Source organism: Oncorhynchus keta, chromosome 18 (genome assembly GCF_023373465.1).
Source record: "Oncorhynchus keta strain PuntledgeMale-10-30-2019 chromosome 18, Oket_V2, whole genome shotgun sequence".
NCBI classification, from domain to species: Eukaryota; Metazoa; Chordata; class Actinopteri; order Salmoniformes; family Salmonidae; genus Oncorhynchus; species Oncorhynchus keta.
This window is the reverse complement of record NC_068438.1, coordinates 52,285,816-52,308,561: the sequence shown is the minus strand read 5'-3', so window position 1 is coordinate 52,308,561 and position 22,746 is coordinate 52,285,816. Positions and strand designations below refer to the sequence as shown.

General features: G+C 51.5%; 1 protein-coding gene and 3 long non-coding RNA genes across 53 annotated transcripts in view; 3 read left to right on the top strand and 1 right to left on the bottom strand.

Annotated features, from left to right (window-relative positions):
• The window catches only part of rcbtb2 (regulator of chromosome condensation (RCC1) and BTB (POZ) domain containing protein 2), a 63,613-nt gene that overhangs the window by 19,252 nt on the left and 21,615 nt on the right, over positions 1–22,746 (top strand). The window contains exons 6-9 of the mRNA XM_052468858.1: positions 830–937; positions 1,276–1,418; positions 12,449–12,639; positions 14,262–14,388. Of these exons, the coding sequence (XP_052324818.1) occupies positions 830–937; positions 1,276–1,418; positions 12,449–12,639; positions 14,262–14,388 (569 nt within the window). The remainder of the gene's footprint in view (positions 1–829; positions 938–1,275; positions 1,419–12,448; positions 12,640–14,261; positions 14,389–22,746) is intronic.
• LOC127908996 (uncharacterized) lies at positions 5,196–5,645 on the top strand. Its single transcript, XR_008069411.1, has 3 exons — positions 5,196–5,290; positions 5,349–5,435; positions 5,600–5,645. It is a non-coding gene; the product is annotated as an uncharacterized LOC127908996 (long non-coding RNA).
• LOC127908981 (uncharacterized) lies at positions 5,688–10,429 on the top strand. The gene is made up of 7 exons (XR_008069375.1): positions 5,688–5,879; positions 6,753–6,989; positions 7,232–7,444; positions 8,959–9,334; positions 9,393–9,488; positions 9,860–10,197; positions 10,367–10,429. It is a non-coding gene; the product is annotated as an uncharacterized LOC127908981 (long non-coding RNA).
• On the bottom strand, positions 12,512–14,255 carry LOC127908968 (uncharacterized). 50 transcript variants are annotated; one of them, XR_008069331.1, is made up of 6 exons: positions 14,006–14,255; positions 13,893–13,947; positions 13,692–13,722; positions 13,187–13,551; positions 12,960–13,129; positions 12,531–12,903 (listed from the first exon to the last, which is right to left on the bottom strand). It is a non-coding gene; the product is annotated as an uncharacterized LOC127908968 (long non-coding RNA). The 50 variants fall into 50 exon arrangements; XR_008069336.1 differs by having other exon boundaries at positions 12,512–12,654; positions 12,711–12,794; positions 12,988–13,129; positions 13,187–13,635; positions 13,720–14,255; XR_008069320.1 differs by having other exon boundaries at positions 12,531–12,710; positions 12,767–12,903; positions 13,187–13,635; positions 13,720–14,255.

Genomic DNA, 22,746 nt, shown 5'->3' with positions numbered 1-22,746 from the left:
ATCTGTAGGACTACAACCCTGTCCTGTTGCTATCTGTAGGACTACAACCCTGTCCTGTTGCTATCTGTAGGACTACAACCCTGTCCTGTTGCTATCTGTAGGACTACAACCCTGTCCTGTTGCTATCTGTAGGACTACAACCCTGTCCTGGTGCTATCTGTAGGACTACAACCCTGTCATGGTGCTATCTGTAGGACTACAACCCTGTCCTGGTGCTATCTGTAGGACTACAACCCTGTCCTGGTGCTATCTGTAGGACTACAACCCTGTCCTGTTGCTATCTGTAGGACTACAACCCTGCTATCTGTAGGACTACAACCCTGCTATCTGTAGGACTACAACCCTGCTATCTGTAGGACTACAACCCTGCTATCTGTAGGACTACAACCCTGCTATCTGTAGGACTACAACCCTGTCCTGTTGCTATCTGTAGGACTACAACCCTGTCCTGTTGCTATCTGTAGGACTACAACCCTGCTATCTGTAGGACTACAACCCTGCTATCTGTAGGACTACAACCCTGTCCTGTTGCTATCTGTAGGACTACAACCCTGTCATGTTGCTATCTGTAGGACTACAACCCTGCTATCTGTAGGACTACAACCCTGCTATCTGTAGGACTACAACCCTGCTATCTGTAGGACTACAACCCTGTCCTGTTGCTATCTGTAGGACTACAACCCTGTCCTGTTGCTATCTGTAGGACTACAACCCTGCTATCTGTAGGACTACAACCCTGCTATCTGTAGGACTACAACCCTGCTATCTGTAGGACTACAACCCTGTCCTGTTGCTATCTGTAGGACTGTAATCTTTGATCTGTTTGCAGACCTATGGTTGGGGCTATAACTGCAACGGGCAGCTTGGTCTGGGCAACAATGGGAACCAGCAGACCCCGTGTAGGATCGCAGCTCTACAGGGAGTCAACATTATACAGGTGAGGAGTCCACATTATACAGGTGAGGAGTCAACATTATACAGGTGAGGAGTCCACATTATACAGGTGAGGAGTCCACATTATACAGGTGAGGAGTCCACATTATACAGGTGAGGAGTCCACATTATACAGGTGAGGAGTCCACATTATACAGGTGAGGAGTCCACATTATACAGGTGAGGAGTCCACATTATACAGGTGAGGAGTCCACATTATACAGGTGACTCTGTTAGCTGTGTGTGGGACTCATGGTTGGTTGTGCTGTGCAGGTAGGAAGATGCAGGGTAATGACATAGGAAGATCTGAATATTAACTTCCTGTTTCTCTGTGCCGTGCAGGTTGCTTGTGGCTACGCCCATACGCTGGCGCTGACAGACGAGGGCTTTATTTACGCTTGGGGGGCCAACTCTTATGGCCAGCTGGGGACAGGCAATAAGAGTAACCAGGCTGTCCCTACACTCATCAATACAGACAAGGAGAGGTGAGTTCCTCTGGACCTCCTTCAGGTCCCCAGGGTAGGACAGCTTCCAGGGTAGGACGGCCTCCAGGGCCCCAGGGTAGGATGGGTCCCAGGGTAGGACGGCCTCCAGGGTAGGACGGCCTCCAGGGCCCCAGGGTAGGATGGGTCCCAGGGTAGAACGGCCTCCAGGGTAGGACGGCCTCCAGGGTAGGACGGCCTCCAGGGCCCCAGGGTAGGATGGGTCCCAGGGTAGGACGGCCTCCAGGGTAGGACGGCCTCCAGGGTAGGACGGCCTCCAGGGCCCCAGGGTAGGATGGGTCCCAGGGTAGGACGGCCTCCAGGGTAGGACGGCCTCCAGGGTAGGATGGCCCCCAGGGCTCCAGGGTAGGACAGCCTCCAGGGTAGGCTCGGGCGATATCTAGAGTTCCATACCTTCATATCGTTCTGATTTCACAGTATTATCCTGGTGTACATCTGTTCATGTTCATGAAGCAGTATTATCCTGGTGTGTTCATGAAGCAGTATTTTCCTGGTCTGTTCATGGAGCAGTATTATCCTGGTGTATTATCCAGGTCTGTTCATGAAGCAGTATAATCCTGGTGTATTATCCTGGTCTGTTCATGGAGCAGTATTATCCTGGTGTGTTCATGAAGCAGTATTTTCCTGGTCTGTTCATGGAGCAGTATTATCCTGGTGTATTATCCAGGTCTGTTCATGAAGCAGTATTATCCTGGTGTATTATCCTGGTCTGTTCATGGAGCAGTATTATCCTGGTCTGTTCATGAAGCAGTATTATCCTGGTCTGTTCATGGAGCAGTATTATCCTGGTCTGTTCATGGAGCAGTATTATCCTGGTCTGTTCATGAAGCAGTATTATCCTGGTCTGTTCATGAAGCAGTATTATCCTGGTCTGTTCATGAAGCAGTATTATCCTGGTCTGTTCATGAAGCAGTATTATCCTGGTCTGTTCATGAAGCAGTATTATCCTGGTCTGTTCATGAAGCAGTATTATCCTGGTCTGTTCATGAAGCAGTATTATCCTGGTCTGTTCATGAAGCAGTATTATCCTGGTCTGTTCATGGAGCAGTATTATCCTGGTCTGTTCATGAAGCAGTATTATCCTGGTCTGTTCATGGAGCAGTATTATCCTGGTGTATTATCCTGGTCTGTTCATGAAGCAGTATTATCCTGGTCTGTTCATGAAGCAGTATTATCCTGGTCTGTTCATGGAGCAGTATTATCCTGGTCTGTTCATGGAGCAGTATTATCCTGGTCTGTTCATGGAGCAGTATTATCCTGGTCTGTTCATGGAGCAGTATTATCCTGGTCTGTTCATGAAGCAGTATTATCCTGGTCTGTTCATGAAGCAGTATTATCCTGGTGTATTATCCTGGTGTATTATCCTGGTGTATTATCCTGGTCTGTTCATGAAGCAGTATTATCCTGGTGTATTATCCTGGTGTGTTCATGGAGCTACCGTAGACATGAGCCTACGCTTTGACATTAAACTTTAGTGGAAGTGGTGCTTGTTACACACTGCAAAGAGATCTGTTCTTTGGTGACATTTTACACCCCTTAGGTCCTGGATCGAAATCTCACTTTGTCCTTGTCAAATGAAATGAAGAAACTCATTTGTATTCAAGGTGTCGCTGGCGTGTTCTCTTGGTCTCGTCTTCCCCATACCGATGATACTATTGGTGGCATACGATCCATTGGCAATAGCCCCGTTTTAAACCTGGCGTGAACATGGATCCTTTTTTGTCCTGATCTTTTCCACGTTCTGAAGGTGACGTCATTTCCAGCCGTGTGTCTACACGTGGTGTAGACTTGAGTCTGCACTGTGACCAGATTTCATGGTCCCTTTTGTGCAAATTATTTCACAGCTACTATTTCAAAATATGTATTTATTCTAAGAAATATAGTGATGTGTGCAGGGTGGGATAATAATAAATAATAATATATGCCATTTAGCTGACGCTTTTATCCAAAGCGACTTACAGTCATGTGTGCATACATTCTACGTATGGGTGGTCCCGGGAATCGAACCCACTACCCTGGCGTTACAAGCGCCATGCTCTACCAACTGAGCCAACTACCGGTGATATTAGAGGGTGGGATAATGGTGTCAACTACCAGTGATATTAGAGGGTGGGATAATGGTGCCACCTACCAGTGATATTAGAGGGTGGGATAATGGTGCCAACTACCAGTGATATTAGAGGGTGGGATAATGGTGCCAACTACCAGTGATATTAGAGGGTGGGATAATGGTGCCACCTACCGGTGATATTAGAGGGTGGGATAATGGTGCCAACTACCGGTGATATTAGAGGGTGGGATAATGGTGCCAACTACCAGTGATATTAGAGGGTGGGATAATGGTGCAACTACCAGTGATATTAGAGGGTGGATAATGGTGCCACCTACCGGTGATATTAGAGGGTGGGATAATGGTGCCAACTACCAGTGATATTAGAGGGTGGGATAATGGTGCCAACTACCAGTGATATTAGAGGGTGGGATAATGGTGCCAACTACCAGTGATATTAGAGGGTGGGATAATGGTGCCAACTACCGGTGATATTAGAGGGTGGGATAATGGTGCCACCTACCGGTGATATTAGAGGGTGGGATAATGGTGCCAACTACCAGTGATATTAGAGGGTGGGATAATGGTGCCACCTACCAGTGATATTAGAGGGTGGGATAATGGTGCCACCTACCAGTGATATTAGAGGGTGGGATAATGGTGCCACCAACCAGTGATATTAGAGGGTGGGATAATGGTGCCACCTACCGGTGATATTAGAGGGTGGGATAATGGTGCCACCTACCGGTGATATTAGAGGGTGGGATAATGGTGCCAACTACCAGTGATTTTAGAGGGTGGGATAATGGTGCCAACTACCAGTGATTTTAGAGGGTGGGATAATGGTGCCACCTACCAGTGATATTAGAGGGTGGGATAATGGTGCCACCTACCGGTGATTTTAGAGGGTGGGATAATGGTGCCACCTACCGGTGATTTTAGAGGGTGGGATAATGGTGCCACCTACCGGTGATATTAGAGGGTGGGATAATGGTGCCACCTACCGGTGATATTAGAGGGTGGGATAATGGTGCCACCTACCGGTGATATTAGAGGGTGGGATAATGGTGCCACCTACCGGTGATATTAGAGGGTGGGATAATGGTGCCACCTACCGGTGATATTAGAGGGTGGGATAATGGTGCCAACTACCAGTGATATTAGAGGGTGGGATAATGGTGCCAACTACCAGTGATTTTAGAGGGTGGGATAATGGTGCCACCTACCGGTGATTTTAGAGGGTGGGATAATGGTGCCAACTACCAGTGATATTAGAGGGTGGGATAATGGTGCCACCTACCAGTGATATTAGAGGGTGGGATAATGGTGCCACCTACCAGTGATATTAGAGGGTGGGATAATGGTGCCACCTACCGGTGATTTTAGAGGGTGGGATAATGGTGCCACCTACCGGTGATTTTAGAGGGTGGGATAATGGTGCCACCTACCGGTGATTTTAGAGGGTGGGATAATGGTGCCAACTACCAGTGATATTAGAGGGTGGGATAATGGTGCCAACTACCAGTGATTTTAGAGGGTGGGATAATGGTGCCACCTACCGGTGATTTTAGAGGGTGGGATAATGGTGCCACCTACCTGTGATTTTAGAGCGTGGGATAATGGTGCCACCTACCGGTGATTTTAGAGGGTGGGATAATGGTGCCAACTACCGGTGATTTTAGAGGGTAGGATAATGGTGCCACCTACCGGTGATATTAGAGGGTGGGATAATGGTGATTTTAAATGGTTTGGTCCAGATCTGTCTACACTTGTAAGATATCCAGACCCATACTACCCTCTGGAGGTAATCGCATCACAGACGACCCTCTGGAGGTAATCACATCACATACTACCCTCTGGAGGTAATCACATCACAGACGACCCTCTGGAGGTAATCACATCACAGACGACCCTCTGGAGGTAATCACTTCACAGATGACCCTCTGGAGGTAATCACAGACGACCCTCTGGAGGTAATCACAGACGACCCTCTGGAGGTAATCACATCACAGACGACCCTCTGGAGGTAATCACTTCACAGACGACCCTCTGGAGGTAATCGCACCACAGACGACCCTCTGGAGATAATCGCATCACAGACGACCCTCTGGAGGTAATCACAGACGAACCTCTGGAGGTAATCACAGACGACCCTCTGGAGGTAATCGCATCACAGACGACCCTCTGGAGATAATCGCATCACAGACGACCCTCTGGAGCTAATCGCATCACAGACGACCCTCTGGAGCTAATCGCATCACAGACGACCCTCTGGAGGTAATCGCATCACAGACGACCCTCTGGAGGTAATCGCATCACAGACGACCCTCTGGAGGTAATGACATCACAGACGACCCTCTGGAGGTAATGACATCACAGACGACCCTCTGGAGGTAATGACATCACAGGCAACCCTCTGGAGGATAATCACATCACCGGCGACCCTCTGGAGGTAATCACAGACGACCCTCTGGAGGTAATCACATCACAGACGACCCTCTGGAGGTAATCACAGACGACCCTCTGGAGGTAATCACAGACGACCCTCTGGAGGTAATCACAGACGACCCTCTGGAGGTAATCACAGACGACCCTCTGGAGGTAATCACAGACGACCCTCTGGAGGTAATCACATCACAGACTACCCTCTGGAGGTAATCACAGACGACCCTCTGGAGGTAATCACAGATGACCCTCTGGAGGTAATCGCATCACAGACGACCCTCTGGAGGTAATCACAGGACCCTCTGGAGGTAATCACAGACGACCCTCTGGAGGTAATCACATCACAGACGACCCTCTGGAGGTAATGACATCACAGGCAACCCTCTGGAGGATAATCACATCACCGGCGACCCTCTGGAGGTAATCACAGACGACCCTCTGGAGGTAATCACATCACAGACGACCCTCTGGAGGTAATCACAGACGACCCTCTGGAGGTAATCACAGAGACCCTCTGGAGGTAATCACAGACGACCCTCTGGAGGTAATCACAGACGACCCTCTGGAGGTAATCACAGATGACCCTCTGGAGGTAATCGCATCACAGACGACCCTCTGGAGGTAATCACAGACGACCCTCTGGAGGTCATCACAGACGACCCTCTGGAGGTAATCACATCACAGACGACCCTCTGGAGGTAATCACAGACGACCCTCTGGAGGTAATCACAGACGACCCTCTGGAGGTAATCACAGACGACCCTCTGGAGGTAATCACAGACGACCCTCTGGAGGTAATGACATCACAGAACCCTCTGGAGGTAATGACATCACAGACGACCCTCTGGAGGTAATGACATCACAGGCAACCCTCTGGAGGATAATCACATCACCGGCGACCCTCTGGAGGTAATCACAGGCGACCCTCTGGAGGTAATCACAGACGACCCTCTGGAGGTAATCACAGACGACCCTCTGGAGGTAATCACAGACGACCCTCTGGAGGTAATCACAGACGACCCTCTGGAGGTAATCACATCACAGACGACCCTCTGGAGGTAATCACATCACAGACGACCCTCTGGAGGTAATGACATCACAGACGACCCTCTGGAGGTAATGACATCACAGACGACCCTCTGGAGGTAATGACATCACAGGCAACCCTCTGGAGGATAATCACATCACCGGCGACCCTCTGGAGGTAATCACCGGCGACCCTCTGGAGGTAATCACAGGCGACCCTCTGGAGGTAATCACAGACGACCCTCTGGAGGTAATCACAGACGACCCTCTGGAGGTAATCACAGACGACCCTCTGGAGGTAATCACAGACGACCCTCTGGAGGTAATCACAGACGACCCTCTGGAGGTAATGACATCACAGACGACCCTCTGGAGGTAATGACATCACAGACGACCCTCTGGAGGTAATGACATCACAGGCAACCCTCTGGAGGATAATCACATCACCGGCGACCCTCTGGAGGTAATCACAGGCGACCCTCTGGAGGTAATCACATCACAGACGACCCTCTGGAGGTAATCACAGACGACCCTCTGGAGGTAATCACAGACGACCCTCTGGAGGTAATCACAGACGACCCTCTGGAGGTAATCACAGACGACCCTCTGGAGGTAATCACATCACAGACTACCCTCTGGAGGTAATCACAGACGACCCTCTGGAGGTAATCACATCACAGACTACCCTCTGGAGGTAATGACAGACGACCCTCTGGAGGTAATCAAATCACAGACGACCCTCTGGAGGTAATCACAGACGAACCTCTGGAGGTAATCACAGATAACCCTCTGGAGGTAATCACAGACGCGACCCTCTGGAGGTAATCGCATCACAGACGACCCTCTGGAGGTAATCGCATCACAGACGACCCTCTGGAGGTAATCGCATCACAGACGACCCTCTGGAGGTAATCGCATCACAGACGACCCTCTGGAGGTAATCGCATCACAGGCGACCCTCTGGAGGTAATCGCATCACAGACGACCCTCTGGAGGTAATCGCATCACAGACGACCCTCTGGAGGTAATCGCATCACAGGCGACCCTCTGGAGGTAATCGCATCACAGACGACCCTCTGGAGCTAATCGCATCACAGGCGACCCTCTGGAGGTAATCGCATCACAGACGACCCTCTGGAGGTAATCGCATCAGAGGCGACCCTCTGGAGGTAATCGCATCACAGGCGACCCTCTGGAGGTAATCGCATCACAGACGACCCTCTGGAGATAATCGCATCACAGACGACCCTCTGGAGGTAATCGCATCACAGACGACCCTCTGGAGGTAATCGCATCACAGACGACCCTCTGGAGGTAATCGCATCACAGACGACCCTCTGGAGGTAATCGCATCACAGACGAACCTCTGGAGGTAATCACATCACAGGCGACCCTCTGGAGGTAATCACAGACGACCCTCTGGAGGTAATCACAGGCGATCCTCTGGAGGTAATCGCATCACAGACGACCCTCTGGAGGTAATCACATCACAGGCGACCCTCTGGAGGTAATCACAGGCGACCCTCTGGAGGTAATCACAGACGACCCTCTGGAGGTAATCACAGATGACCCTCTGGAGGTAATCACAGACGACCCTCTGGAGGTAATCACAGACGACCCTCTGGAGGTAATCACATCACAGGCGACCCTCTGGAGGTAATCGCATCACAGACGACCCTCTGGAGATAATCGCATCACAGGCGACCCTCTGGAGGTAATCGCATCACAGGCGACCCTCTGGAGGTAATCGCATCACAGACGACCCTCTGGAGGTAATCGCATCACAGACGACCCTCTGGAGGTAACAACACAGACGACCCTCTGGAGGTAATCGCAACACAGACGACCCTCTGGAGGTAATCGCATCACAGACGACCCTCTGGAGGTAATCGCATCACAGGCGACCCTCTGGAGGTAATCGCATCACAGGCGACCCTCTGGAGGTAATCGCATCACAGGCGACCCTCTGGAGGTAATCGCATCACAGACGACCCTCTGGAGGTAATCACAGACGACCCTCTGGAGGTAATCACAGACGACCCTCTGGAGGTAATCACAGACGACCCTCTGGAGGTAATCACAGACGACCCTCTGGAGGTAATCACATCACAGGCGATCCTCTGGAGGAAATGACATCACAGACGACCCTCTGGAGGTAATGACTTCACATACAAACCTCTGGAGGTAATGACATCACAGACAAACCTCTGGAGGTAATCACAGACTACCCTCTGGAGGTAATCACAGACGACCCTCTGGAGGTAATCACATCACAGACGACCCTCTGGAGGTAATCACATCACAGACGACCCTCTGGAGGTAATCACATCACAGACGACCCTCTGGAGGTAATCACATCACAGACGACCCTCTGGAGGTAATCACATCACAGACGACCCTCTGGAGGTAATCGCATCACAGACGACCCTCTGGAGGTAATCACAGACAACCCTCTGGAGGTAATCACAGACGACCCTCTGGAGGTAATCACAGACGACCCTCTGGAGGTAATCACAGACGACCCTCTGGAGGTAATCACAGACGACCCTCTGGAGGTAATCACATCACAGACTACCCTCTGGAGGTAATCACAGACGACCCTCTGGAGGTAATCACATCACAGACTACCCTCTGGAGGTAATCACAGACGACCCTCTGGAGGTAATCACAGACGACCCTCTGGAGGTAATCACAGACGACCCTCTGGAGGTAATGACATCACAGACGACCCTCTGGAGGTAATGACATCACAGACGACCCTCTGGAAGTAATGACATCACAGACGACCCTCTGGAGGTAATCACATCACAGACTACCCTCTGGAGGTAATCACAGACGACCCTCTGGAGGTAATCACATCACAGACTACCCTCTGGAGGTAATGACAGACGACCCTCTGGAGGTAATCACAGATGACCCTCTGGAGGTAATCGCATCACAGACGACCCTCTGGAGGTAATCGCATCACAGACGACCCTCTGGAGGTAATCGCATCACAGACGACCCTCTGGAGGTAATCGCATCACAGACGACCCTCTGGAGGTAATCGCATCACAGACGACCCTCTGGAGGTAATCGCATCACAGACGACCCTCTGGAGGTAATCGCATCACAGACGACCCTCTGGAGGTAATCGCATCACAGACGACCCTCTGGAGGTAATCGCATCACAGGCGACCCTCTGGAGGTAATCACAGACGACCCTCTGGAGGTAATCGCATCACAGACGACCCTCTGGAGGTAATCGCATCACAGGCGACCCTCTGGAGGTAATCGCATCACAGGCGACCCTCTGGAGGTAATCGCATCACAGGCGACCCTCTGGAGGTAATCGCATCACAGACGACCCTCTGGAGGTAATCGCATCACAGACGACCCTCTGGAGGTAATCACAGACGACCCTCTGGAGGTAATCACATCACAATGTGTCTTTTGAATATCTACACCGGTTTTCAAATGTGGCCACAATCAGGACAAATATGGACACAATATGGACAAAATCAGAATGAAGGACACAAGTTAGAACCAGGTATAAACAGGGCTAGAGTAATATAATAATAATAATATATGCCATTTAGCTGACGCTTTTATCCAAAGCGACTTACAGTCATGTGTGCATACATTCTACGTATGGGTGGTCCCGGGAATCGAACCCACACCCTGGCGTTACAAGCGCCATGCTCTACCAACTGAGCCACAGAAGGACCACTTCAGTATCTTGGCAAAGACCTTTCCATTGAAAACCCCTGGAAGGGTTTAGGTTGGGGTGAAAACCCCTGGAAGGGTTGGGGTGAAAACCCCTGGAAGGGTTAGGGTGAAAAGCCCTGGAAGGGTTGGGGTGAAAATTCCCTGGAAGGGTTGGGGTGAAAATTCCCTGGAAGGGTTGGGGTGAAAAAGCCCTGGAAGGGTTTAGGTTGGGGTGAAAACCCCTGGAAGGGTTGGGGTGAAAACCCCTGGAAGGGTTGGGGTGAAAATTCCCTGGAAGGGTTGGGGTGAAAATTCCCTGGAAGGGTTGGGGTGAAAATTCCCTGGAAGGGTTGGGGTGAAAAAGCCCTGGAAGGGTTGGGGTGAAAAAGCCCTGGAAGGGTTGGGGTGAAAAAGCCCTGGAAGGGTTGGGGTGAAAAAGCCCTGGAAGGGTTGGGGTGAAAATTCCCTGGAAGGGTTGGGGTGAAAAAGCCCTGGAAGGGTTGGGGTGAAAAAGCCCTGGAAGGGTTGGGGTGAAAAAGCCCTGGAAGGGTTGGGGTGAAAAAGCCCTGGAAGGGTTGGGGTGAAAAAGCCCTGGAAGGGTTGGGGTGAAAAAGCCCTGGAAGGGTTGGGGTGGAAAACCCCTGGAAGGGTTGGGGTGGAAAACCCCTGGAAGGGTTGGGGTGGAAAACCCCTGGAAGGGTTGGGGTGAAAAAGCCCTGGAAGGGTTGGGGTGAAAAAGCCCTGGAAGGGTTTAGGTTGGGGTGAAAACCCTGGAAGGGTTGGGGTGAAAAAGCCCTGGAAGGGTTGGGGTGAAAAAGCCCTGGAAGGGTTGGGGTTGGGGTGAAAAAGCCCTGGAAGGGTTGGGGTGAAAAAGCCCTGGAAGGGTTGGGGTGAAAAAGCCCTGGAAGGGTTGGGGTTGGGGTGGAAAACCCCTGGAAGGGTTGGGGTGAAAAAGCCCTGGAAGGGTTGGGGTGAAAAAGCCCTGGAAGGGTTGGGGTTGGGTGGAAAACCCTGGAAGGGTTGGGGTGGAAAACCCCTGGAAGGGTTGGGGTGGAAAACCCCTGGAAGGGTTGGGGTGAAAAAGCCCTGGAAGGGTTGGGGTGAAAAAGCCCTGGAAGGGTTGGGGTGAAAAAGCCCTGGAAGGGTTGGGGTGAAAAAGCCCTGGAAGGGTTGGGGTGAAAAAGCCCTGGAAGGGTTGGGGTTGGGGTGGAAAACCCTGGAAGGGTTGGGGTGAAAAAGCCCTGGAAGGGTTGGGGTTGGAAAAGCCCTGGAAGGGTTGGGGTTGGGGTGAAAAAGCCCTGGAAGGGTTGGGGTGAAAAAGCCCTGGAAGGGTTGGGGTTGGGGGTGAAAAAGCCCTGGAAGGGTTGGGGTTGGGGTTGAAAAAGCCCTGGAAGGGTTGGGGTTGGGGTTGAAAAAGCCCTGGAAGGGTTGGGGTTGAAAAAGCCCTGGAAGGGTTGGGGTTGGGGTTGAAAAAGCCCTGGAAGGGTTGGGGTGAAAAAGCCCTGGAAGGGTTGGGGTTGGGTTGCTCATTGGAATTATGAGAGACTGTTGTTGTGTTCCAGCCTGTATTTATCTTGTCGGTCTACGTTTTTTGTTATAATAATGCTTGTTGATCATTATGTATCTATTGAACTCTAATGCTGCTCAGTGAAATCCTTCACTTGAAGAAGCCTGTTTTGTTCCAGCCTGTCTTTGCCACAGTCAGGTTGTCCGGCCTGGCGAGGTGTCTAAAAGACTGATGTCTGTCCTGTCTGTCTGTCTGTCCTGTCTGTCTGTCCTCCTCGTCTGTCCTGTCTGTCTGTAGGATGGTGGAGGTGGCAGCGTGCCACACCAGCCATACGTCTGCAGCTAAGACTCAGAGCGGTCAGGTGCTGATGTGGGGTCAGTGTAGGGGTCAAGCTGTAGCCTGCCCTCACCTCACTCACTTCGCCAGCACTGACGATGTCTTTGCTTGCTTCGCCACACCCGCTGTCACATGGCACCTCCTCACCGTGGGTAAGACTGATACACCTCCTCACCGTGGGTAAGACTGATACACCTCCTCACCGTGGGTAAGACTGACACACCTCCTCACCGTGGGTAAGACTGACACACCTCCTCACCGTGGGTAAGACTGACACACCTCCTCACCGTGGGTAAGACTGATACACCTCCTCACCGTGGGTAAGACTGACACACCTCACCGTGGGTAAGACTGACACACCTCCTCACCGTGGGTAAGACTGACACACCTCCTCACCGTGGGTAAGACTGACACACCTCCTCACCGTGGGTAAGACTGACACATCTCCTCACCGTGGGTAAGACTGACACACCTCCTCACCGTGGGTAAGACTGACACACCTCCTCACCGTGGGTAAGACTGATACACCTCCTCACCGTGGGTAAGACTGACACACCTCCTCAACCGTGGGTAAGACTGACACACCTCCTCACCGTGGGTAAGACTGACACACCTCCTCAACCGTGGGTAAGACTGACACACCTCCTCACCGTGGGTTAGACTGACACACCACCTCAACCGTGGGTTAGACTGACACACCTCCTCACCGTGGGTAAGACTGACACACCTCCTCACCGTGGGTAAGACTGACACACCTCCTCACCGTGGGTAAGACTGACACACCTCCTCACCGTGGGTAAGACTGATACACCTCCTCACCGTGGGTAAGACTGACACACCTCCTCACCGTGGGTAAGACTGATACACCTCCTCACCGTGGGTAAGACTGACACACCTCCTCACCGTGGGTAAGACTGACACACCTCCTCACCGTGGGTAAGACTGACACACCTCCTCACCGTGGGTAAGACTGACACACCTCCTCACCGTGGGTAAGACTGACACACCTCCTCACCGTGGGTAAGACTGACACACCTCCTCAACCGTGGGTAAGACTGACACACCTCCTCACCGTGGGTAAGACTGACACACCTCCTCACCGTGGGTAAGACTGACACACCTCCTCACCGTGGGTAAGACTGACACACCTCCTCACCGTGGGTTAGACTGACACACCTCCTCACCGTGGGTAAGACTGACACACCTCCTCACCGTGGGTTAGACTGACACACCTCCTCACCGTGGGTAAGACTGACACACCTCCTCACCGTGGGTAAGACTGATACACCTCCTCACCGTGGGTAAGACTGACACACCTCCTCAACCGTGGGTAAGACTGACACACCTCCTCACCGTGGGTAAGACTGACACACCTCCTCAACCGTGGGTTAGACTGACACACCACCTCAACCGTGGGTTAGACTGACACACCTCCTCAACCGTGGGTTAGACTGACACACCTCCTCAACCGTGGGTAAAACTGACACACCTGCTCAACCGTGGGTTAGACTGACACACCTCCTCAACCGTGGGTTAGACTGACACACCTCCTCAACCGTGGGTTAGACTGACACACCTCCTCAACCGTGGGTTAGACTGACACACCTCCTCAACCGTGGGTTAGACTGACACACCTCCAGGATGTGATGATGGTTACAGACCTGGGATCAGATACTATTGGAAGTATTTCCAATAGGTTTGAGTGTTTTTCGTTGCTCTGGCCTCTTTTTTAGAGGACTGACTGACTGATTTTATTTTGTTCTGTGTTATTCAGACGGTGATGACTATCTGACGGTGGCCCAGTCTCTGAAGAGGGAGTTTGACAGCCCGGACATCTCAGATCTCAAGTTCCTTGTGGATGGAAAGTGTATCCACGTACACAAAGCCCTCCTAAAGATCAGGTACCTAAAAGGAACTTGAGTTTACACAGGCAGGCCAATTTACATCTTCTATACCAATCAGATCAGCTCATTTGACAATAGTTGGGAGGGTTGTTGGTGGGTGGGTGAAGAAGATCAGAATTTGGGTTGCCCGTGTAAACGGTGCCAAACAGACCCAGGTGGTCTCTCCTTATGGGCCTTGGTCACACACAACCACTGTTTAATACAACGATAACGTTAGTTTTAGCCAAACAACTGTCAACCCGAGACACATATATTCGGTATATGCTGCGGCGCTGTGCGTTTTAGTATTTCTACTGAAGTTTTGTTACGTTCGTTCACTTTTCCTCTGTAAATACATCATTTATTTGAGGTACAACACCACTCTGAAGGTTATTTAGTGCTTTGTACCACTGTGGCCCCCCCGCCCCGCCCCCCACACTATCAACCTGCCTGCAGAACACAGGTCACCGTCTTTGAGACACTGGAGAGACCCAGAGAGACAGCCCTCTGGTCACTGGAGGGACCCAGAGAGACAGCCCTCTGGTCACTGGAGAGACCCAGAGAGACAGCCCTCTGGTCACTGGAGGGACCCAGAGAGACAGCCCTCTGGTCACTGGAGAGACCCAGAGAGACAGCCCTCTGGTCACTGGAGAGACCCAGAGAGACAGCCCTCTGGTCACTGGAGAGACCCAGAGACAGCCCTCTGGTCACTGGAGAGACCCAGAGAGACAGCCCTCTGGTCACTGGAGAGACCCAGAGAGACAGCCCTCTGGTCACTGGAGAGACCCAGAGAGACAGCCCTCTGGTCACTGGAGAGACCCAGAGAGACAGCCCTCTGGTCACTGGAGAGACCCAGAGAGACAGCCCTCTGGTCACTGGAGAGACCCAGAGAGACAGCCCTCTGGTCACTGGAGAGACCCAGAGAGACAGCCCTCTGGTCACTGGAGAGACCCAGAGAGACAGCCCTCTGGTCACTGGAGAGACCCAGAGAGACAGCCCTCTGGTCACTGGAGAGACCCAGAGAGACAGCCCTCTGGTCACTGGAGAGACCCAGAGAGACAGCCCTCTGGTCACTGGAGAGACCCAGAGAGACAGCCCTCTGGTCACTGGAGAGACCCAGAGAGACAGCCCTCTGGTCACTGGAGAGACCCAGAGAGACAGCCCTCTGGTCACTGGAGAGACCCAGAGAGACAGCCCTCTGGTCACTGGAGAGGCCCAGAGAGACAGCCCTCTGGTCACTGGGAGGCCCAGAGAGACAGCCCTCTGGTCACTGGAGAGACCCAGAGAGACAGCCCTCTGGTCACTGGAGAGACCCAGAGACAGCCCTCTGGTCACTGGAGAGACCCAGAGAGACAGCCCTCTGGTCACTGGAGAGACCCAGAGAGACAGCCCTCTGGTCACTGGAGAGACCCAGAGAGACAGCCCTCTGGTCACTGGAGAGACCCAGAGAGACAGTCCTCTGGTCACTGGAGAGACCCAGAGAGACAGCCCTCTGGTCACTGGAGAGACCCAGAGAGATAGCTGCCGGTCACTGCTAGGGAATACATGTTAGGAACTTCATCATTCCTCCTCCTCAGGCCTCTCTCTCTCTCTCTCTCTACTCCCCTCCCCTATTCAAGTCTCTCTCTCTCTCTCTCTCTCTCTCTCTCTCTCTCTCTCTCTCTCCCCCTATTCAAGTGTCTCTCTCTCTCTCTCTCTCTCTACTCCCTCCCCTATTCAAGTCTCTCTCTCTCTCTCTCTCTCTCTCCTCCCTATTCAAGTGTCTCTCTCTCTCTCTCTCCTCTCTCTCTCTCTCTCTCTCTCTCTCTCTCCTCCCTATTCAAGTGTCTCTCTCTCTCTCCTCCCCTCCCCTATTCAAGTGTCTCTCTCTCTCCCCTAGTCAAGTCTCTCTCTCTCTCTCTCTCTCTCCCCTAGTCAAGTCTCTCTCTCTCTCTCTCTCCCTAGTCAAGTCTCCCTCTCTCTCTCCCCTAGTCAAGTCTCCCTCTCTCTCCCCTAGTCAAGTCTCTCTCTCTCTCCCTAGTCAAGTCTCTCTCTCCTCCCCTAGTCAAGTCTCTCTCTCTCTCCTCCCCTAGTCAAGTCTCTCTCTCTCTCCCTCCCCAAGTCAAGTCTGTCTCTCTCTCTCTCTCCTCCCATAGTCAAGTCTCTCTCTTCTCTCCCCAGTCAAGTCTCTCTCCCCTCCCCCGTTCAAGTCTCTCTCTCTCCTCCCCTAGTCAAGTCTCTCTCTCTCTCTCTCTCTCTCTCTCTCTCTCTCTCTCTCCCTAGTCAAGTCTCTCTCTCTCCTCCCTAGTCAAGTCTCTCTCTCTCTCCTCCCCAAGTCAAGTCTCTCTCTTCTCTCCCTAGTCAAGTCTCTCTCTTCTCTCCCCTAGTCAAGTCTCTCCCTAGTTCAAGTCTCTCTCTCTCCCTCCCCTAGTCAAGTCTCTCTCTCTCCTCCCCTAGTCAAGTCTCTCTCTCTCTCCCTCCCTAGTCAAGTCTCTCTCTCTCCCTCCCTAGTCAAGTCTCTCTCTCTCTCTCTCCCTCCCTAGTCAAGTCTCTCTCTCTCTCTCTCCCCCCCTAGTCAAGTCTCTCTCTCCCTCCCCTAGTCAAGTCTCTCTCTCTCTCTCTCTCTCTCTCCCCCCGTTCAAGTCTCCTCTCTCTCTCTCTCTCTCTCTCTCTCTCTCTCTCTCTCTCTCTCTCTCTCTCTCCCCTCCCTAGTCAAGTCTCTCTCTCTCTCTCTCTCTCCCTCCCTAGTCAAGTCTCTCTCTCCCTCCCCTAGTCAAGTCTCTCTCTCTCTCTCTCTCTCTCTCTCTCCCTCCCCGTTCAAGTCTCTCTCTCTCTCTCTCTCTCTCTCTCTCTCTCTCTCTCTCTCTCTCTCTCTCTCCCCTAGTCAAGTCTCTCTCTCCCCTCCCCTAGTCAAGTCTCTCTCTCTCTCTCTCCCCTCCCTAGTCAAGTCTCTCTCTCCCTCCCTAGTCAAGTCTCTCTCTCCCTCCCTAGTCAAGTCTCTCTCTCTCTCTCTCTCTCCCCTCCCCTAGTTCAAGTCTCTCTCTCTCTCTCTCTCTCTCCTCTCTCTCTCTCTCTCTCTCTCTCCTCCCCCCTCCCTAGTCAAGTCTCTCTCTCCCTCCCTAGTCAAGTCTCTCTCTCTCTCTCTCTCTCTCTCTCTCTCTCTCTCTCCCCTAGTCACACAGCCACATGTTGGCACAGGTTCAGAGTTAGTTTTGTTTATGCCGCCCCACTCCCCCACAAACGGCTACAAACAATTTCTGAAAAGAATGTGTTGAAATGACATGGTGATTTCCAGTAGTTGCCTTCCTTGTCTCCTCCCAAATCTGCTATGTTTGTTACCACTGCGTTGTATGAAACTGCTGTCTCGGTGTGTCTGTCCTTCCTGTTGACGCTATGAGGAAGCAAGGCTATTGTTTCCCCTCTGGTTATTACACGCAACATCCTCATGCCTCAAACGCTATCGTTTTCCATTTGACAAATCAGAGGTTTAAAAAAAAAAATGTATTTCTTTCGAAATGTGTTTGTTTGAAACACAGAGTTTACAAAACATTAAGTACACCTGCTGTTCCCTCCCCCACCTGACATAGATTGACCAGGTGAAAACATTAAGTACACCTGCTGCCCCCCCACCTGACATAGATTGACCAGGTGAAAACATTAAGTACACCTGCTGTCCCCCCTCCCCTCCCCCCACCTGACATAGATTGACCAGGTGAAAACATTAAGTACACCTGCTGCCCCCTCCCCCCACCTGACATAGCTTGACCAGGTGAAAACATTAAGTACACCTGCTGTTCCCCCTCCCCCCACCTGACATAGATTGACCAGGTGAAAACATTAAGTACACCTGCTGTTCCCCCTCCCCCCACCTGACATAGATTGACCAGGTGAAAACATTAAGTACACCTGCTGTCCCCCCACCTGATATAGATTGACCAGGTGAAAACATTAAGTACACCTGCTGTCCCCCCCACCTGACATAGATTGACCAGGTGAAAACATTAAGTACACCTGCTGTCCCCCCACCTGACATAGATTGACCAGGTGAAACATTAAGTACACCTGCTGTTCCCCTCCCCCCACCTGACATAGATTGACCAGGTGAAACATTAAGTACACCTGCTGCCCCCCACCTGACATAGATTGACCAGGTGAAAACATTAAGTACACCTGCTGTCCCCCCACCTGACATAGATTGACCAGGTGAAAACATTAAGTACACCTGCTGTCCCCCACCTGATATAGATTGACCAGGTGAAAACATTAAGTACACCTGCTCCCCCCCCCACCTGACATAGATTGACCAGGTGAAAACATTAAGTACACCTGCTGCCCCCCACCTGACATAGATTGACCAGGTGAAAACATTAAGTACACCTGCTGCCCCCCCCCCACCTGACATAGATTGACCAGGTGAAAACATTAAGTACACCTGCTGTCCCCCCCCACCTGACATAGATTGACCAGGTGAAAACATTAAGTACACCTGCTGTCCCCCCCCACCTGACATAGATTGACCAGGTGAAAACATTAAGTACACCTGCTGCCCCCCTCCCCCACCTGATATAGATTGACCAGGTGAAAACATTAAGTACACCTGCTGCCCCCCTCCCCCCACCTGACATAGATTGACCAGGTGAAAACATTAAGTACACCTGCTGCCCCCCCACCTGATATAGATTGACCAGGTGAAAACATTAAGTACACCTGCTGCCCCCCCCACCTGACATAGATTGACCAGGTGAAAACATTAAGTACACCTGCTGCCCCCCACCTGACATAGATTGACCAGGTGAAAACATTAAGTACACCTGCTGCCCCCCCACCTGACATAGATTGACCAGGTGAAAACATTAAGTACACCTGCTGCCCCCCTCCCCCACCTGACATAGATTGACCAGGTGAAACATTAAGTACACCTGCTGCCCCCTCCCCCCACCTGACATAGATTGACCAGGTGAAAACATTAAGTACACCTGCTGTCCCCCCCCACCTGACATAGATTGACCAGGTGAAAACATTAAGTACACCTGCTGCCCCCTCCCCCCACCTGACATAGATTGACCAGGTGAAAACATTAAGTACACCTGCTGCCCCCCCACCTGACATAGATTGACCAGGTGAAAACATTAAGTACACCTGCTGCCCCCCACCTGACATAGATTGACCAGGTGAAAACATTAAGTACACCTGCTGCCCCCCTCCCCCACCTGACATAGATTGACCAGGTGAAAACATTAAGTACACCTGCTGCCCCCCACCTGACATAGATTGACCAGGTGAAAACATTAAGTACACCTGCTGCCCCCCCACCTGATATAGATTGACCAGGTGAAAACATTAAGTACACCTGCTGCCCCCACCTGATATAGATTGACCAGGTGAAAACATTAAGTACACCTGCTGCCCCCCACCTGACATAGATTGACCAGGTGAAAACATTAAGTACACCTGCTGCCCCCCTCCCCCCACCTGACATAGATTGACCAGGTGAAAACATTAAGTACACCTGCTGCCCCCTCCCCCCACCTGACATAGATTGACCAGGTGAAAACATTAAGTACACCTGCTGCCCCCCCACCTGACATAGATTGACCAGGTGAAAACATTAAGTACACCTGCTGCCCCCCTCCCCCCACCTGATATAGATTGACCAGGTGAAAACATTAAGTACACCTGCTGCCCCCCTCCCCCCACCTGACATAGATTGACCAGGTGAAAACATTAAGTACACCTGCTGCCCCCCTCCCCCCACCTGACATAGATTGACCAGGTGAAAACATTAAGTACACCTGCCCCCCTCCCCCCACCTGACATAGATTGACCAGGTGAAAACATTAAGTACACCTGCTGCCCCCCCCCCCCCACCTGATATAGATTGACCAGGTGAAAACATTAAGTACACCTGCTGCCCCCCCCACCTGACATAGATTGACCAGGTGAAAACATTAAGTACACCTGCTGCCCCCTCCCCCCACCTGACATAGATTGACCAGGTGAAAACATTAAGTACACCTGCTGCCCCCCACCTGATATAGATTGACCAGGTGAAAACATTAAGTACACCTGCTGCCCCCCCACCTGACATAGATTGACCAGGTGAAAACATTAAGTACACCTGCTGCCCCCCCACCTGACATAGATTGACCAGGTGAAAACATTAAGTACACCTGCTGCCCCCCACCTGACATAGATTGACCAGGTGAAAACATTAAGTACACCTGCTGCCCCCTCCCCCCACCTGACATAGATTGACCAGGTGAAAACATTAAGTACACCTGCTGTTCCCCCTCCCCCCACCTGACATAGATTGACCAGGTGAAAACATTAAGTACACCTGCTGCCCCCTCCCCCCACCTGACATAGATTGACCAGGTGAAAACATTAAGTACACCTGCTGCCCCCCACCTGATATAGATTGACCAGGTGAAAACATTAAGTACACCTGCTGCCCCCCCACCTGATATACAGATTGACCCCACCTGATATAGATTGACCAGGTGAAAACATTAAGTACACCTGCTGCCCCCACCTGATATAGATTGACCAGGTGAAAACATTAAGTACACCCTGCCCCCCACCTGACATAGATTGACCAGGTGAAAACATTAAGTACACCTGCTGTCCCCCCCACCTGACATAGATTGACCAGGTGAAAACATTAAGTACACCTGCTGCCCCCCACCTGATATAGATTGACCAGGTGAAAACATTAAGTACACCTGCTGCCCCCCACCTGATATAGATTGACCAGGTGAAAACATTAAGTACACCTGCTGTTCCCCCCACCTGACATAGATTGACCAGGTGAAAACATTAAGTACACCTGCTGTCCCCCCCACCTGACATAGATTGACCAGGTGAAAACATTAAGTACACCTGCTGTTCCCCCCACCTGACATAGATTGACCAGGTGAAAACATTAAGTACACCTGCTGTTCCCCCTCCCCCCACCTGACATAGATTGACCAGGTGAAAACATTAAGTACACCTGCTGTTCCCCCCACCTGACATAGATTGACCAGGTGAAAACATTAAGTACACCTGCTGTTCCCCCTCCCCCCACCTGACATAGATTGACCAGGTGAAAACATTAAGTACACCTGCTGCCCCCTCCCCCCACCTGACATAGATTGACCAGGTGAAAACATTAAGTACACCTGCTGCCCCCCTCCCCCCACCTGATATAGATTGACCAGGTGAAAACATTAAGTACACCTGCTGTCCCCCCCACCTGATATAGATTGACCAGGTGAAAACATTAAGTACACCTGCTGCCCCCCACCTGACATAGATTGACCAGGTGAAAACATTAAGTACACCTGCTGCCCCCCACCTGATATAGATTGACCAGGTGAAAACATTAAGTACACCTGCTGCCCCCCACCTGACATGATTGACCAGGTGAAAACATTAAGTACACCTGCCCCCCACCTGATATAGATTGACCAGGTGAAAACATTAAGTACACCTGCTGCCCCCCACCTGATATAGATTGACCAGGTGAAAACATTAAGTACACCTGCTGCCCCCCCCACCTGATATAGATTGACCAGGTGAAAACATTAAGTACACCTACCTGATATGGATTGACCTGTACACCTGCCCCCCCCACCTGACATAGATTGACCAGGTGAAAACATTAAGTACACCTGCTGTTCCCCCCACCTGACATAGATTGACCAGGTGAAAACATTAAGTACACCTGCTGCCCCCCCCACCTGACATAGATTGACCAGGTGAAAACATTAAGTACACCTGCTGCCCCCTCCCCCCACCTGACATAGATTGACCAGGTGAAAACATTAAGTACACCTGCTGTCCCCCCCACCTGACATAGATTGACCAGGTGAAAACATTAAGTACACCTGCTGTTCCCCCTCCCCCCACCTGACATAGATTGACCAGGTGAAAACATTAAGTACACCTGCTGTCCCCCCCACCTGACATAGATTGACCAGGTGAAAACATTAAGTACACCTGCTGTTCCCCCTCCCCCCACCTGACATAGATTGACCAGGTGAAAACATTAAGTACACCTGCTGCCCCCCCTCCCCCACCTGATATAGATTGACCAGGTGAAAACATTAAGTACACCTGCTGTCCCCCCACCTGACATAGATTGACCAGGTGAAAACATTAAGTACACCTGCTGTTCCCCCTCCCCCCACCTGACATAGATTGACCAGGTGAAAACATTAAGTACACCTGCTGTTCCCCCTCCCCCCACCTGACATAGATTGACCAGGTGAAAACATTAAGTACACCTGCTGTTCCCCCTCCCCCCCACCTGACATAGATTGACCAGGTGAAAACATTAAGTACACCTGCTGCCCCCCCCCCCCACCTGATATAGATTGACCAGGTGAAAACATTAAGTACACCTGCTGCCCCCTC